The sequence below is a fragment of the Camponotus vicinus genome, unplaced genomic scaffold (genome assembly GCF_025532165.1).
Source record: "Camponotus vicinus isolate PSW18456_S1 unplaced genomic scaffold, iyCamVici1.0 SCAF_1, whole genome shotgun sequence".
Lineage (NCBI taxonomy): Eukaryota > Metazoa > Arthropoda > Insecta > Hymenoptera > Formicidae > Camponotus > Camponotus vicinus.
In genome coordinates, this window is record NW_028141945.1 from 25,725,606 (window position 1) to 25,744,587 (window position 18,982).

At 28.0% G+C, this 18,982-nt stretch overlaps 1 protein-coding gene and 1 long non-coding RNA gene across 2 annotated transcripts; both read left to right on the forward strand.

Annotated features, from left to right (window-relative positions):
- Window positions 1–1,711: 1,711 nt before the first annotated feature.
- Window positions 1,712–2,758, forward strand: LOC145959870 (uncharacterized). The gene is made up of 4 exons (XR_014435203.1): window positions 1,712–1,927; window positions 2,031–2,174; window positions 2,266–2,441; window positions 2,560–2,758. It is a non-coding gene; the product is annotated as an uncharacterized LOC145959870 (long non-coding RNA).
- A 240-nt stretch (window positions 2,759–2,998) lies between these two features.
- LOC145959869 (uncharacterized) lies at window positions 2,999–7,103 on the forward strand. Its single transcript, XM_083079073.1, has 5 exons — window positions 2,999–3,946; window positions 4,021–4,375; window positions 4,506–4,633; window positions 4,921–5,042; window positions 5,118–7,103. Exons 2-4 carry the CDS (start codon window positions 4,234–4,236, stop codon window positions 4,984–4,986), a joined length of 336 nt encoding a protein of 111 aa, XP_082935199.1. The 5' UTR covers window positions 2,999–3,946; window positions 4,021–4,233; the 3' UTR covers window positions 4,987–5,042; window positions 5,118–7,103.
- The last annotated feature ends 11,879 nt before the right edge of the window (window positions 7,104–18,982 follow it).

The following is an 18,982-nucleotide window of genomic DNA, read 5'->3' on the forward strand; positions in this document are numbered from 1 at the left end:
AACGTATATATTTTATTATTTAGTTGACATAAACTACACGCGAAAAGATCTCGAGTTTTTGCGTTTGTTTATTTGTTTGTGATTCCGATTTGATATAAATTCGAAATAATAAATTTCCGAAGAATCAATATTTTCCGCGTGAGATTAATTTGTTTTTTCTCAAACAATTAAATAAAAATATGATTCCGCTTTTAGCGGATTTATCAATTCATTTATAGATCCAGAGAGATTCGTGTCACTCTTGGAGAAGCATCAGTAACTCTCAAATTTTACTAATTTATTGCCTAATAATTGCAACAATACAAAGTATTTTATAATAAGTGTAAAAAAACTTTAATATATAATTTGTGAGATTATTATGAGTAAAAAATAATTATTGGTTCTATCTTAAGATGTAGAATCATAAAAAAAATAAAATTAGAATATTTAGTTATATAATTTTAATATATTTATTAAATATTTATTAAAATTATAACAAAAGCTGTCGCATAAAAATCTGTTTAAACAAGCACTTGCATACATACATATATACATTTTAAAAATGTATAATATAAAAACTAAGTAAATTTATTATTATAATTATATTACATATTTTTCGAAAGATTACATATTACAAATTTATTATAAACTTAAAAATTTCTCTCTTATATAAATATACAATCTCTTACACATTAAAAAAGATACAATTTATATTTATGTATTTCTTACTAACAAGAGCGATCTCACTATCATGTCAAAGATTTTTACATTTTAGCAAATTTTTTATTAAAAATTGTCTCGTGTAAAAAAAATCTGGGTATAAATGAAATTGAATATTGTCACTTTATAAGACGATTTCTTGTATATGTATATATATATTCTATTTTCAAGAAAATAATTATACAGAAAATTTGCTTCCTTTTAATAAACTGAAAATAAAATTTATTCAATCTTAATAAATATATTGATCCAAATATGATATAGTCACATTAAGAGATTAAATATCAGATTGTAATAAACAATAATTTATTTTAAATATATATGTAGACCAATTAACAAAAGACTTTATTCAATTTAAATAATTATAAAACAAATAACAAATAATTTTTATTAAGATAATCTTTACTCAAATTGAATAATTTATTCTTTAAAATTGAAAAATCTCATATAAATTAAGGAAATAGTTTTAAATAAATATTTTTTTAAACTAATCTTTTTGTACTTAATAATAATATGCTATTTTGTAAAAGTTATTTGATTCAAAGTAAGAAATATTTATTTTAAAATATTAAATCATTTTGACATTGTTTACTCAAATTAAAGACTCATTTTTTAAAATTAGATTTTCTGGTATTATAAAATTGAGTAAAATATTTTTGAATATTTATTTTTTCCAACCAATTTTATAATTTATTAAATAACAATATCTATTTTGTAAAGATTAATTGACTCAAATACTAAATATATTAATTTGAAATTAATAAATATTTGTAAGAATTTTAATAAATATCATTTGATTTTAAATTTTAATCTAATTTTAAATATTTTTTCAAAATAATTTTCTGATACACTGATTTCGATGTCAGTCGATACTAACTGACGATGAATGTATCTTTGATTACGCGGGTTGAGAAAACCAACGTGTGCGAGTGAGTTAATGTGTTAGACAAAACAACATCGCAAGCTACAAGCCACCACTGAGAACAAGTGAACGATCAGTACAATCGGATAAGTGAGCGAACGCATGCCGACATATTTCGACGTATGTTTTTTATTTCTTTGCTAAATGTACAAATAACACAGAGGCTATATACATCCGGCATAAATCGAAGGAAATTGAAAGCGCGAGCCATCGAGACAAACAGTCATCGAGGCAAAACTATTAATTGTGTGAGAAGTAAGTCGGTACAAGTGCTGCGAGTCGAAAACCGAGATTTTTGTGAGCAAGGTAAGTAGACATAAATAAGGTACACATTTTTTTATCGGCATTGTTGCTTTTCTTGGATTAGATTAATTGCATAAAATACGTATTGTGTGTATTTTTCTACTAGAGATCTAACAGAGGACACGTGTGTTTTTCTACTAATAAACTCGAGTGCTTTCTATTTGGAAGAAAATAATAAATATGGCTGATGACGAAGTTAAGAAAATATTACTTGATTTGGATTTGGAAAATCTGATTGATACATTCGCAAGTAAGTAATCATTGCTTATTCAATTCATGAATTCATGTTAATAATAAGATAAACTTCTTTTTATACAAATGTAAAATTTTATGTTTTATAGAAGAACGAATTAATATAAAAGCATTAAAAAATTTGACAATATCTATGATCAATGAATTGATCCAAACAATAGGTGATAGAGCCATTTTTATTGAATATTGGCAACGTAATTTTAATAGATCATTAACAAATTCTGAAAATAAAGGAAAAGATGCATAGCCTACATTGAAAAAAAAGGTAAAATAAATTTTATGCTTCTCAAATGAAAAGTTTCTGAATGAATTTATTTAGTTCTGTTATTCATTTATTTAATTTTGTTTATATTTATATACTATTCTACCATTTAAACTTCCAGAAATTAGATTATGAAAACATTGATACAGATTTAATTACTACTACAAATATTGAAAAAGAAAATGAATTGAAGAGAGAAAATTGTTTTATAGGAAAATCAGATTTTATTAAAAAAACTTTCTTACCAATAAAGGAAATTCTCTCTAAACAAAAATTAGGTTTAAGAATTATTACAGCTTATGAAGAAGAAAAAAATTTCACTGCAGCTCAAAAAAATAAAATTTGCAATATAATACTTACGTACATTGATGAAAGATTTTCAAAGTAGGTTACAATTCATTTTATTTATTTAATTAATATTGAATTATTTATTTATTTATTTAATATTGAATATAATAATCATAGTACATACTTTCACAGATTTTCAAATGATTTAGCCAAATATGTTGCTGAAAAAATTTGTGAAACTTTTCCAACTGAATTAATATCAATATAAAAGGCAATAGAGAGCATATAAACAAGTAATATTGCAATCAAAATGTAGGAAAGAATATAAAACAAATATAGTTAAAAATACAGTAATTTAATAAAGCAAAAAAAATACAAAAATACAAAAATACAAAAAGTACTTAGGTATATGTCATACTTAGGTATATAGGGTATATGTTTATTTCTCATTAGCGTTTTCGACAGTAATCGATCGTCATACATATCACGTTGCCTCTCCAACGATCATATTCTGGCAGAACAATTTATTGTAAGTTTTCCTTTTTTTTTGTATTTCATATTTTATTAGCGGACTAATTCGGATGGTGCCATTTTTAGGAGGCACTTGTCAATGTTTTCAAATCTTGATTCTGCACTCTTCATTTCCGCCAAACAATAATGTTATTCTTTTAATCTGGAGAGCCAACGGTTGGATAAACGCCTATTAATTTTGCGTTCATGCGTTATTGACACCTCGTCTAAATTAGATTATTGATCTTAATTCATTCTTTTTTCTGTTTTTATCTTTGTAACTTCCTATATTGCTTAATTTTTTTGCGCTGAAGAAGGCTCAAAACAAGAGCCAGAAACGTCCGTTATAATTCGATTTCTATTTTTGTATTTTTTTTGCTTTATTAAATTACTGTATTTTTAACTATATTTGTTTTATATTCTTTCCTACATTTTGATTGCAATATTACTTGTTTATATGCTCTCTATTGCCTTTTATATTGATATTAATTGATTCTTCGAGAGCTTTTCTTTATGTTTATTTTTTCCAACTGAAGTTGTAAAAACTTATTATATTTCTCCAATAAAAAGAGAGAATGCGGCAGATAACAAATCTAAAGCGTCTAAAGGCAAATTGGTATCTATGTGGAGAAATAAAAGAAGCAGGAATAAAAAATTTTATGCTAAAATTTCAAAAACAATAGAAGAGGTTGGGAACGATGTTCCGAAAGGTAGCATTATATTTATTTTATAGTATGTATAATGTTGAAATTTAGCTGTTGCAAAATTTATAATTTTTTTATAGAAAAAGTTGATGAAAAGGTTTTAGAAAGTCAAATGGTTAGAAGCTAATGAAGCTCCTTGGACAGAAGTTCTATTACACTGGTCTGCAACATATGATTTAAGAAAAAAAGATTTATACAATAATCAAGATAAAGATTTGTCTAATATTTTCTCCAAATGGACACATTACAAACATCCACAAGGTTATAACCTCATAATCCAAGATTTCAAAAAAATGTCTGTTTCAAATGTTGCTTTAAGCGAATCAAATTTTACACATTTTTTCAATATCATTCTTCAAAATTTTTCAATTAATCCCAAGGATGACGATGGATATCAAATGCTCGATAAACTGAAAAAAGAAGATTTAAATAATGGTACTTATTTTTTTATCATTATCTATACATTACTATGAATATTATACATTATTATGAATTATATGTTACTATGAATTTAAATATTACTATAAATATTACATTAGATGACAAAATCTGTTACATGTTTTAGATAAAAAAATATTGACAATGTTTAAACTTTTACCTCATCTAATACCCCCGAAAACAATGAAAAAAATAGATGGAGTTTGTAAAAGAGCTTCTCTTTATGCCGAGAAATGCATGATAAGAATTGTGAAAGTATGTATTTAAGAAAATTGAACTTTTATGTTCTATTCTATTACACTTCTGTTTTGTTTAAATTATAATTGGCTGTGGATTTTTTTCATTATATTTAATTTTGAAATTTCTTAATATTTGTAATTTTCTAGGAAGTTAAATTTTGCACATTTTATATTTATCCATATTATATTTTTTTTTTTACTTTAAACGCCGGAATTGATAAATGCTACATATGCAGTAAGATAGAGAAAAAGATTACAAAAGACAACAAGGTAACATTCAATCATATAGGAATATTTTTTTAGTTGGGGATGTTTAGTTGGCAATGTGCTGAACGTTGCATGCGTGAAGAGAAAGAAAATGAAATTTAAAAAAATGCTTATTATAGCGTTTTTAAAATGTTCACAACAAAGTGTTTACAAAATTGGTAAAAAATATCTATTACATTGTTGTTTCAACTATTGTTTTAGATTAATTATTGTTTCTATTTGTTTCTTTTTAGATTGCTGGAGATGTTACTACAATAAGATATGAAGCAAAACAGAATGCCCAAATGTTAAAAACTACGCTTCAGCCGTATATCATTAATATCGATGGAGAGGATTTGCATGAAATATACGTTTGTGTCGATGACATTTTATATAAAACAAATAGTACTATAGAAGCTATTGATGTCTGCTTCAAAGTATTTCAATTTTTTAATGTAAAATACCATCAACTTACGAGCATTTGTGGTTACTATTTCAAAAAGATATTTACATGTTTGATACTATATATGATGCAGAAATACCTCATATACAAAATATATTAAGCAAAATTCTTAAGTCCGATCAAAAGAACATAGATACTATTGATGCATATGATTTAGATTAATGTTGAATCTTTTGTTTTACATAAATCTTTTTTTTTTTTAATTTCAGTTAACATTTTATTTCTATTTTTCATTGTAAAATTAGATTTTTATTTTTTCTTTCAAAATGAATTGTTTTTTTTGTGAAGAAAAATTTATAACCATGGATCTTGTCATGCATCATATAAAGTTGAAACATAAATTTATGCTAAATTCTGCTATTACGTGTAAGTTTGACAATTGTAATGATTAATTTACTAATGTTTATTCATTACGGAGACATATTCTTAGTAAACATTATACATCAGAAACAAAATTAGCTTCAAGTATAACTTCAAAGCGCATAAATGATACTGTTTCTAACACAAACGCTTCTGATTTTTCTGATGTGACTTCAACTATTTCTAATTTTGATTCAAATAATTCTAGTGAAGCAGGAAAATATTTATAATATGATTGAAACGAATAATTCTGTAAGTGTTGAAAGTGAAAAGTTTGACATTGATGTTTATCAATCAATTGTTTTTAAATCGGCTCTTTCTACTATAGTAAAAATGTATGCTGACTTAACCTTAAGTAGAGAGACAATACTTAAAATTATTAAAACTATAAGTAAAACTTATTTAACAATGTGTATACAAGCTTTACAACAATGTTGTAGAAATAACAATAATTTGAATATTTCGTTAGACATAATAAAAAATGATTTTGCATTCTTTAAATCAGAGATAAAGACTTTCAAGTATTTAGAACAAATAAATTGTCTTTTTTTGCCTAAAAATATAATTGTTCGGACATACTTGAATTTCGGAAAAGTCAGAAAAGTTTCTCAAACTAAAGTTTATTGCAGTAAATTAAGCTTTATTCCTTTAAGACTTGTTTTAAAACGTTCTTTGGAGCTTCCTAATGTGCTCGATACAATAGATTTATTTGTTGAAAAATGTAAAATAAGTAAAGATTTGCGATCAATTTTTCAAGGTCAATTTTGGGAATTTGCGTTAAGCAAAACAAATGAATATATTCTTCCTTTGATAATTTATTTTGATGATTTTGAAATCAACAATCCATTGGGTTCTCGAAAATGTAAAAATAAACTCGGAGCAGTGTACTGCTGTATTCCATTGTCACCAGAATACGCGAGTAAATTAGAAAACATTTTTAGTTCAATTGCATAAATATGAGGATCATAAATTATTAGGCAATAAGAAAATTTTTATCAAAGTTGTGAATGAAATTCGAGAGCTTGTAAGTCATGGAATTATTATAAATAAAAATAATCAAAACAGAAAGATATTTTTCAAATTATGTTACATGGTAGGTGATAACCTAGGTTTAAATACTATTATTAGATTTAGTAAAAATTTTAATCAGTCGTATTGTTGTAGAATATGTGTAGCTACTAAAAAACAGATACAAAACATGACACTAGAAAGTTCCAAAATTTTGAGGACAGTTGACAATTATTCAGAACATGCTTCTAAACATTCTTTTGGTGTAATAGAGAAATGTATATTCAATGATATTCCTGAATATCATATGATAAGCAACGCATCAGTCGACCCTATGCACGATATACTTGAAGGCATTTGCCGTTATGATATGGCTAAAGTTTTGAGCGATTTCATTGATAATCATAAGTTCTTTACTATAGAAATATTAAACGAAAGAATTTGTACTATCAGTTCAAATTATGATAAAAACATATGTCCTATTTTAAAACATGATGTAATAAAAAATAAAAAAATTATTCTTAGTGCCCCCCCCCCCCCTCGGAAATGCATTATCTTGTTGATAATTTGGTCATTTTTGTTGGCGATTTAGTCCCTATAGGAAATCCTATATGGAAACTGTATCTCATGATGCGTCAAATTACTAATATTGTTTTATTCGATATTGTTTCTGATGAAATAATAGATTTTTTTTCATCCACCGTCTCGCAATATTTGAAATTATACTTGGAGTTTTTTAAAGATAAACTTAAACTAAAACATCATAATTTACTACATTATAGTCAACTTATGCGTAAATTTGGCCCATTAAAGTATATGTCTTCTATTCGTTTCGAAGATAAGCATAAAATGTTTAAGAATAATAGTAAAGTAGTTACATCGCGCAAGAATCCACCTTATACTTTCGCTCTGAGGTATCAGTTATATCTTTGTAATAGATTTATTAATGACGAGAGTTTTTCATTACTAACTTCATTACTAACTTTCATTAATAACTATATATAAAGGAACAACACAATCAAAATTATTTTTAGTTGAAGATTTTAATAACATTAAGCAGATTCTACCTTCTGAGTCGTTTTATGATTATGATTCGGTTTCATGGATTAGAGTCAATGGTACATTTTACGCAAGCAATAATATGATAAATACGAGTAATAATTTTAATTTTTCATTTGCAAAAATTAAATATATATTAGTAAATTCTTTGAATGAAGTTTATTTTCTATGTCAAACATACTCAAATGTTTGTTATTGCAATTATTTTCAATCGTTTGAAGTAAAACAAAGTAAGAATTGGACTATAATACAACAAAACATACTCATAGATTATAAGGTTTATAAAAAACATTTTTTGTCTAATGGAAGAAATTATATTCCATGTATGTACATTATGTTCTTAGTATATAAGCAAAAGAAGTTGACTTTGTGAGTTCTAAAATAAACATTTTTACTATATATAAATTATATATAAATTTGTACTTGAAGAATATTAATAAATAGTATAATAATTATAAAAAATAAACGCTCTAATTTAATTTTTTTCAAATTGTACCTTTTTCATATTTTAATGTTAGTGATAGTGTGTGATTGACTATTGATAGTGATGTGTGATTGAATAATTTTTTATAGAATTTCTTAATATATAATTGTTTATTAATATATAATTTGTAAAATGTTATTATGATATACAGGCAAGCAAGTAATGTATCCGCTGTTGCCAAGAGTATCGGACGCTGTATACAACAGACTGCAAGGCGCTGCGATGCGTACAAAACTTTTTGCACGTACTAATCAAAATATATATGTATGTATGTATATATATATATATATATATATATATATATATATATATATATATATATTAATTACGACGTGCAGAAAGTTCTGTACGTATCGCAGTGCTTTGCAGCCTGTTGTACAGCGTTCGACACTCTTGTCAACAGCGGATATATTGCCTACTTGCCTATATATCGTAATAACATTTTACTCAATTTGAGATATATAAGGCATATAAGATGAAATTAATATCAAATAAATTTTAAGCTAATATTAATTATTTTGAATAAATGATATATTACATATCAATAAATATTTGATAAGTTTATAAAATATTTATTAAAAAACAATGTCATTTTTATCTAATGATTGAAACATTAATTTGGAAGGAGATAATGCTTTCTCATTTTAACAATTGGATGCTAAACTTTAAATAAATATTTAGCCCATTTGAAGTTTGCAAAACAATTTTTCATGAAACAATTAATTGAACTGAACTTAATATTTTGTTATTGTAATAAGCATTCACTAAGATTTAATTTGTAAGTTGTTTAAATTGAACAATTGTTTATTCAAATTTGGTTAATAATTATTCAATTTCAATAGTACAACATTAAAAGATAGTATATGAAATAGTTATAGTATATATAAATATTCTCTACATTTTACTTTGTGTCATTGTGTCGAATCTAATAAATAATTCATTACATTTCAGCAGACAGCATCTCATTTTGAACAATATTTTAATTTAATTCGAATTAATGGACCATTGATACCATTTAAGCAAATAATTTGTTCGAAACAAATTATTTTTTCTTTAATTGCATACATTTTTTTTCAGTGCAAATTAGATAATTTTTTAATCGATCCTTATTTAAGAATTGATATTATTGATTATAAGTAATTTTATAATTATTTTATAAATGTTATATAAATATAATGTTTTATAAATGTATTATATAAATGTTACTCGGTGTTTGCTGGGATATAATTATAATATTTCGAGTATCGCTTTTTTTCGCGAAAGAGATTACGAATGGGAATATTTGTGAGGCAGTAAATTCTTTAATATAGATCAGTATCTGATATTAGTACGTTTTTTTTATTTTTTCTTCTGGATCAAGCATAAGAATAATTGTCCAAAAATTTATGTGTGTCTCATCCACATAATCTGCGACAAGATTCCTTCCTGCTACGATCAAGCTCGCTGATTTCTCCCTCAGGATCAATCGCGTGTCCTTGTTCACAAGATAAATTATGCAATTATCGATTGGCCTTCCTATAACAAGAGTCCGTTGAGCGATATAGATGTTGAATTTTGACAAATTAATGAAAAAATAATAGTGACAATGACTTGATATCCTGGTAATATCTAAAATTCTAGTAAACCGATCGCCAAATGTGATAACTAATAAAAAAATAACTAATAAAAATTGTACAAAATTATCGCTGACAACATCTATATCGCTCAACGGACTCTTGTTATAGGAAGGCCAATCGATAATTGCATAATTTATCTTGTGAACAAGGACACGCGATTGATCCTGAGGGAGAAATCAGCGAGCTTGATCGTAGCAGGAAGGAATCTTGTCGCAGATTATGTGGATGAGACACACATAAATTTTTGGACAATTATTCTTATGCTTGATCTAGAAGAAAAAATAAAAAAAACGTACTAATATCAGATACTGATCTATATTAAAGAATTTACTGCCTCGCAAATATTCCCATTCGTAATCTCTTTCGCGAAAAGAAGCGATACTCGAAATATTATAATTATATCCCAGCAAACACCGAGTAACATTTATATAATACATTTATAAAACATTATATTTATATAACATTTATAAAATACCAAGTAACATTTATATAATAGTTAGTTGTAATTTCCCAATCAACAATATAACTGTTACGTAACAGTTACATAACATGTAACAGTATATTGTTGAGTGGGAAATTATAACTAACAGTTATATTACTGTTATTCGGTGTTTGCTGGGATCTTATTATATTATATTACTTTGTTTATTTGTTTATTACTTTATATTATATTATATTTCTTTGTTGTACAAATATTTATTTTAAATAAATGTGCTGATTCATTTGCAGAATATCGGAAGATTTGAACTGGCGATTGCGATAAAATCGTCAAAGGTTCGATAATTTACGAAGGGCGAATGGATTCGCAGATTAAAATTAGAGGTCATCGCGTCGATCTTACAGAAATGGAGGAAATAATAACTATGCTTGATATCGATAAGGTCATAGTTTTTTACCATAAGCCTGGTGAACTGTCACAGGTAAATAAATAGCCTATACGCGTAAAGTAAAGTAAAATAAAATATTATCAAGCGACGCGATAGCGTCGCGACGCCAAGTACATAAAAAAACAGGTCCAAGCATTGAGTTGAGAGTCACTGTTCTCGACGCGGCGCTACCAAGTACCTTATCCGGAATTTCACGTCAAGTAAACTTTCGATTAAGATATTTAATAAATTAAAGCCGTAATAAGAAATCTAATGACACTTTTATAATATAATATGTATACAAGCTTTCGATTGCGACCTGTTTGAATAAAATCGGTGCAGTCAATCCTGAGAAATGACGATCGAATATCAGAATTGTGACATTTTTCGTTCTTCTCTTCCTTTTCCTTCAGGTTCAGACTCACGTACATATGCTCGCGCGCACACACGCAAAGCGAGTTTGTCCCTCAAGCGGCGTTCACACCGCTGCGTATACATTTATTACTTCGATATGTACAATGCTTTAAAAGACAAAATCATATGCGTGCACACGTGTGATATGTTTATGTTGTGTGTACGTATGTGTGAAAGATTAATTTATCGTATTGTCAAAAACCATCCCTTCGGGATGAAATTTAAAATCTTAGAAAGCCGTCAAAATACGGAACTTCTGCCGTTAAATAAAATTTAAAAAAAAGTAATTTCATCGTATAGTAACAAAAACTATTCCTTAAAAGCAAATTTTAAAAATCACCCCTTGAGGATGAAAAATAATATCTCGAAAATGATACATCGCAGTAATATCGGACTTACGCCGTTAGTTAAGGTTACTCCAAAGACTGATTTATCGTATAATAACAATTTTTAAAAACCACTCCTTGGGAGTAAAATCTAATATTTCAAAAAAGGTATATCACAAAAATATAAAACCTATACCGTTAAATAAGACTTGTAGAAAGACTAATTTACCGTATAATAACAATTTTAAGAACCACCCCTTAGGGGTGAAATCTAATGTTTCAGAAGCAGTGCACCATAGAAATATAAAACTTATACTGTCAGTTATGACTTGTAGAAAGATTAATTAAGCGTATAATAACAATTTTTAAAAATCACCCTTTGGAGGTGAAATCTAATATTTCAAAAACGGTGTACCAAAAAAATATAAAACCTGTGCCGTTAGTTAAGGTTTCTACAAAGACTAATTTAGCGTATAATAATAATTTTTAGAAACCACCCCTTGGGGGTGAAATCTAATATTTCAGAAACGGTCTATCACAGAAATATGAAACCTGTGCTGTTAGATAAGACATATAGAAAGACTAATTTACCGTACAGTAACAATTTTCAAAAATAAAAAATTATCCCTAAAAATAATTTACAAATATTTTCTCCCAAAAAATAATTTGCAGAAAGGATAAAATTTTACAAAAAGGTGTGAAATTCTTCTAAAAAGACCTTACAAAGGTAAACAAAATACACTAAGTATATAAAAAATGTTCTACCTTGTATGCGACAAAATATTTAATGAAGAAAGTCCTTAAAAATAATTTACAATAATTTTACCTCACAAAACCATTTTTCTAAAAAACGAAACCTCAACAAATAATTTTCAAAAAAATAATATTAAAAAATAAAATATCAAAACTAAATAGGAAATCAATAATTACTATTAGCCAAGTACTTAAGAGCAATTTATAAATTTGATGTAATATTTGCCATGAAATCAAGTTTACATTGTAGAAATATTATACATAAATTCTCTAAGAAATTAAAACGCATTTTATATTTATTCAGAGAAACTTGATTTTTAAAATATTTAAAATCAACACTAAATGAGAATTAGGATCCTTTTAATTCCTAAAACATTTTTATATAATGTATATATAATTTAAAGAAACGATTTACGCAAGTTTTAAATCGCACAGTCTTTAAATCGAAGTAAGTTATGAAAACTTGGCGTGCCCGGATCGTTTACATTATAAACAAATATATTCCCAATAAAATGTAAAATCTTAGACATTATACAATTAAATATTTAATCTGTGTTTGATTACAATCCCGGCACACCAAGTTTTCATAACTTACTCCGATTTAAAACTTGCGTAAAACGTTTTTTTTAAATTATATACATTATATAAAAAAAATGTTTTAGGAATTAAAAGAATCCTAATTCTCATTTAGTGTTGATCTTAAATATTTTAAAAATCAAGTTTCTCTGAATAAAGAGAAAACTCTTGGAGTTATTACTATCTTTTAAACGTATTTGAATGCGTTTACGCTATCGAAAAGTGCATACTTCTTTTCCAAAACGTAAAAGTAATTTATAGAAATATCGACCGTAACCATGTAATTCCGTATAAAAATATAAATGTTCGTTTTGTCAATCGTTATAAAATTGAATTCCACTGTGTCATTCATGTCTTTGTTGTGTAAAATCATATTGCACATACAAACGTTAATGTCTGTCACAATTATGTAATCGTTCTTTACCCAGTAAATTAACGGCTTCTCATTATTCATATCATCAATTATCATGTATTTAAAATAATACATATTAAATTGGCAGGAGCACATATTGAGCGAATTTATCTGAATAATTTGTGTGTTTTTTCCATCAAGATCACATTGCATTATATAAATTTGTTCACACGTTATATCAAGTGAGATGTAATGTAAACTTCTAAAAAAATATATAATTATTTTACATATTATAAAACATTAATTAACAAGAACGGAAACTTATGTGTAATAAAAATTCAAAATTCGTATAATTATGTTAACTTATCATTTTTTTATTACTTATGATCTTAATTATAAAATCACAAAATTATAGAAAAATTACAAATTTGTAAAAAACTTTCTTATTTTTAAAATTATTACTTTTCCAAATGAACGATAATAAACGTACCCTATAGATGGTAATAGTTTTATAAAAGCCGGTCTCTTATCCATACAAATATTGGAGAATACCAAAGCATACGTGAAATCTTATATTTAATTGTGCTATTTTTCCACATTGTTAAGTCGAATTTTATAATATGTAAATCACCTGCTATGTCCGTAACTTCCAAATATAGATTTCTTGCTACCCAATCAATACAGAGATAACGTGGAAGATAAAGAAATGTAGCTATTCTTGTGATATTATTTTTATTAATCTCTAATGTCATTAGGTCATTTATGTGGATCCAATAAATTCTATGTTCTTGTACTGAGTAAGCGATATCACTTACGTTCGATTGTTCAACAAGATTAATAAAGATATTTGAATCTAGGTCCAATATGTCGATACCTTTATCCGTTGTCACTAACAATTTAGGTATTGGATTTTCATGCGTAGTCGACACATTGATTAAATCCGTGTAAGGACCAGCAATAACTTCAGAATGTGCACGTACTTGAAAATAATATGTTGTGTTAGGTTTTAGATTGTGCACTGTGTGCTCCAATGTTGTAGTTGTGATATTTTTATCGTCGCAGATTTGAATTTCTTTCAGGTCCTTGAAAAAACATTGCACTGTATATCCTTGTACTTCATCGGTAAATTCAGATTGGTTCCATCTGTAAAAGAATAAAATTTTAACCTTTTTATATTTAGTAAAATTATAACAGAATTAGCGTTTTTTATATGTCTATGTCGTTGAATTAAAGAAAAAGAGAGAGAAAAGAAAGAATACAGACTGAGAATTTAGATTCTTTACCTCAATGTCACAAAAATATCGTTTACTTCCTTCGTGAATCGAGGAGAGAATTCTACAAATGCTCTAAGAGATGTTGGCTTGCTCAACCTGCTTTCTACAGATTCTAAAATCACACATATTAACCTAATTATGTATAAGATTAGGTGGATTATCTGAGTAAATCAAATAGTACAATTTCATGTGAAAATAAACGAAAGAGAAAGAATAAATATAAATTACAAAATATGGAAATTAGCGTATACTATTGATCTTTAAAAATATAAAATAACATCTATATTTTTCCGTCATTTAAGACTTAGAAAAGTAATTGTTAATCCATAGCAAAAACGAATAAGTAACTTTTAATAAAATGATAAGTACTTTTCTAAAAATTTAAACAAAGTAGTAAATTAATAAAATATTGACCTTACCTTAAATCATCACAATTTTTACATGCAATGTTATGTTTATATTATGCTTTTCTTTCTTTTATTTCTCTTTTCGACAGAATAGAATTTATATTCTTTTCATTACTGGCAAGTATTTTTAGATTTGATTTTCACTCTCTCTTGAATTTAAATTATAGATTTTTTAATTAAAGTTTTATGACTCTTTTTGCAACTTACCGATAGATTCTGGGATCATAGAAATATTTGCAAGTGGAACTTCATCAACTTCTCGCTCATTTCTCACAGTCGTACTATCGGAATGACTTCGATCAGGTTTAAAATTTAATACATGATGATCACTTTTCTCGGACATTGAAATATCCTTAATAAAGTATAACATACGAAAAGATTTAAATAATATCGTTGTAACAGAAACGCAATTTATTTCTGACGTTTTTAATGTTAAATTATATAAATTATAAAATTAAACAAAAAATTATCATTCGTTTCTTGTTTGGTTAATAATATTGCTTTGATACATACCATTCCTAATTGATAATATGTTAAATACAATGTAGTTTTATTTGTGTAAAGTCTATTTTTTATTCGTTTTTAAGACATCTTGTATATCAAACATCATTTTGATTCATACAGGGTGTCCGATTTTAAATAATACGCTCAAATATCTCCGAAACGGTGCAATAAATAAAAAAATGTTTCAAACAAAAGTTGTATGGCTTGAAGGAGGCTATCAGATGGTGGCAATAATTTGACCTTGGAGAATCATTTGACGGTCGTTTCGAAGAAAAAAATATGTAATTTGCAATTAACAATTATACATTTTTTCTTCGAAAATAACTATGTGTTTTCTTTACACCAATTGATTCCTCTCATTATTTTGTACATAAAAGTATTAAGGTAAGATAATCGAAAAATGAATAATTTACAAGATATTTTACGGTTTATGTAAAATTAAGAAATGATTTCAAGCCTTAAGTATAACTCAAAAAGTACTTGAGGGAAAAATATTTTATTATACTGTTTTGGAAAGCCCTCGAGATAAGCAAGAATATGCAATAAAAAATAGGGGATTCCATTTAAGGAATTAACGGTGACCTTCACGTGACCTTCAAATGACTCTCCAAAATCAAATCATTGCCACTATCTGATGGCTCCCTTCAAGCCATACAACTTTTGTTTGAAACATTTTTTTATTTAACGCACCGTTTCGGAAATATTTGAGCGTATTATTTATAATGGGACATCCTGTATATCAAAAGGAAAGTCATGCAATAGGTCAATAAGAGTCAATAAGGATTTATAACTGCTACATTTAACAAATAGTACAACTGAATGTGTAACTCTTTCCACTTGTTGAAACAATTTTGCCTAACGATTTGATTCTTTCACGATAGATTAACCTTTCTCCAATTTTACCGTAACTCATATTTCTTTTCAAAAATTGATCCGATATCATTAAAGTTTTAATTTATACTTCAAGAATAAAAATGTTAAAAGTATTATTATTTTACAGTTATTAATTATTAAATATTTTTCAAAGAAATTATATAAATTCTTTTATCTATAATCTTGTCAAATCTTTTCTAGGTTATCTTTATATTTTTAATAAAAACAAATCCTGGATAACATGATAGTATAAACCAATAATGTCTCGATAAGAATATGTGCACATAATTATATATAAATGAATATATGTACAATGAAAATTAATATAAATTCCAGCGTGATTGTAGCGATTGCTATTGCATATATTGTCGATTAAAATATTAACATTACACACAGTTAATTTGAAGTTCCATTGGACAGATACTCGACGTTCTGTCTCGATATTTATTTAATTCTGTTCCGTTATATAATTATCCATAATACAAAGAGGTGATGCTAACTTTCTAAATTAATTTCATAAAATGCAATCTAAATTAATATAAATCTTACACTATATATCAATAAATGTTATTATAAATATCTAAAAACATAAAGAAATTTTAACAATTCAAAAAAAATAACATAAAAGTCTGTTCAAGTGCTACCATATGTATATATAAATGTAGCGGACTGTAGACAGAAAATCTCTCATTAATTTAAAAAATTGTTATATTTTTAGAAATACTAATAGAATATATATATATATATATATATATATATATATATATATATATATATATACAGGGTGTCAGGGAAATTTTGACCCATACGAAGTAAGGAGGTAGATTGGCTCAAATTAAGAAGGAAGGACTTGTACTGTTTTGTAATATTCGCAATAATTAACGAAAAAATAAATAAAGAATATCGGCCAATCTGCGTGAGTAGAAGCGCGCGGCGACGAGAGTCGTCCCACTGTAATCCTATACTAGGCGCGCGGCGAAGCGATGGGCGGATCGCTCTCCGAGACATGATGATGGCGTGCGATGTATCGCAATACCGCGCCGAAAAATGACCCGTCCTTTTAATGGCGAGAAAATGATGCGCTATCATATCCACACCACCTTGCGGTAGATAGCATGGTGCGCTTTTTTTATAGTGGTTTCCCCCATAGGCCTATTCCACTCTCAATTTAAATATTTGTGAAAATTGTTCAAAATTTTACTGTACGCTGAATGTATCGTAAATATAAAAAATTGATCATAACAGTACCTTCACAAAAATTGATCCGTGGTTAAAAATCCCTCGATAAAATGTGTTGCACACGTTGGTAATGATACGGACGTAATCCATTACACGTAAAACGTGATGTACGGCGTATCGCGAAAAATCAAATTCGTGTGCCACATGACGCACGCTAGTTCCAGGATTTTCATAAAATGCTTCCAGAATCCTTTCTTCATTTCGTACACGAAGACGCACTGCTGGACCGGTTATCCCGATATTATGTACGATATCCAGTTTCACATAATTATTGCACAACTCGTAAAACTGTACGTTCACTTGGCTCTCGTGCACGCCCGGAAAATCATTCCACATAAATTGCGGCCGCGCGATAAGTATTTTCTCCCGCTAGCCCGTATATTCCTGCAGAATACACTTCATTTTCACTATTAATTTACTACGCGAACACAAGATTTTTATTAAAACCGTCTGAGCTCTCGCAGGCTGTTGCCAGAGTGCATACGCCAGCAACACGCAACTACAGCTGAGCGGACATGCGAGTGTAAACGTACGTGTGAGCTCGGCGCCTGCGCATTATGATTACACTCACATGTCCGCTCAGCTGTAGTTGCGTGCTGCTGGCGTATGCACTCTGGCAACAGCCTGCGAGAGCTCAGACGGTTTTAGTAAAAATCTTGTGTTCGCGTAGTAAATTAATAGTGAAAATGAAGTGTACTCTGCAGGAATATACGGATATGATTGTGGCATACGGGCTAGCGGGAGAAAATACTTATCGCGCGGCCGTAATTTACGTGGAATGATTTTCCGGGCGTGCACGAAAGCCAAGTGAACGTACAGTTTTACGTGTTGTGCAATAATTATGTGAAACTGGGTATCGTGCATAATATCGGGATAACCGGTCCAGCAGTGCGTCTTCGTGTACGAGATGAAGAAAGGATTCTGGAAGCATTTTATGAAAATCCTGGAACTAGCGTGCGTCGTGTGGCACATGAATTTGGTTTTTCGCGATACGTGGTACATGTAACGCTTTACGTGTAACGGATTACGCTCGTATCATTACCAACGTGTGCAACACATTTTATCGAGGGATTTTCAACCACGGACCAATTTTTCTGAAGGTACTGTCATAATCAATTTTTTACATTTACGATACATTCAGCGTACAGTAACGGCATTTTATGCAATTTTCACAAATATTTAAATTGAGAGTGGAAAATAGGCCTATGGGGGAAACCACTATAAAAAAAGCGCACCATGCTATCTACCGCAAGGTGGTGTGGAAATGATAGCGCATCATTTTCTCGCCACTAAAAGGACGGGTTATTTTTCGGCGCGGGATGGCGATATATCGCACGCCACCATCATGTCTCGGAGAGCGATCCGCCCATCGCTTCGCCGCGCGCCTAGTATAAGATTACAGTGGGACGACTCTCGTCGCCGCGCGCTTCTACTCACGCAGATTGGCGGATATTCTTTATTTAATTTTTCGTTAATTATTGCGAATATCACAAAACAGTACAAGTCCTTCCTTCTTAATTTGAGCCAATCTACCTCCTTACTTCG

Bases quoted from the DNA above. Each gene is read 5' to 3' on its own strand.
- LOC145959869 (XM_083079073.1), top strand. From the start codon at position 4,234: ATGTCTGTTTCAAATGTTGCTTTAAGCGAATCAAATTTTACACATTTT. The intron at 4,376-4,505 runs GTACTTATTTTT...TACATGTTTTAG, and splicing joins AAAAGAAGATTTAAATAATG to ATAAAAAAATATTGACAATG. The intron at 4,634-4,920 runs GTATGTATTTAA...ATATTTTTTTAG, and splicing joins GCATGATAAGAATTGTGAAA to TTGGGGATGTTTAGTTGGCA.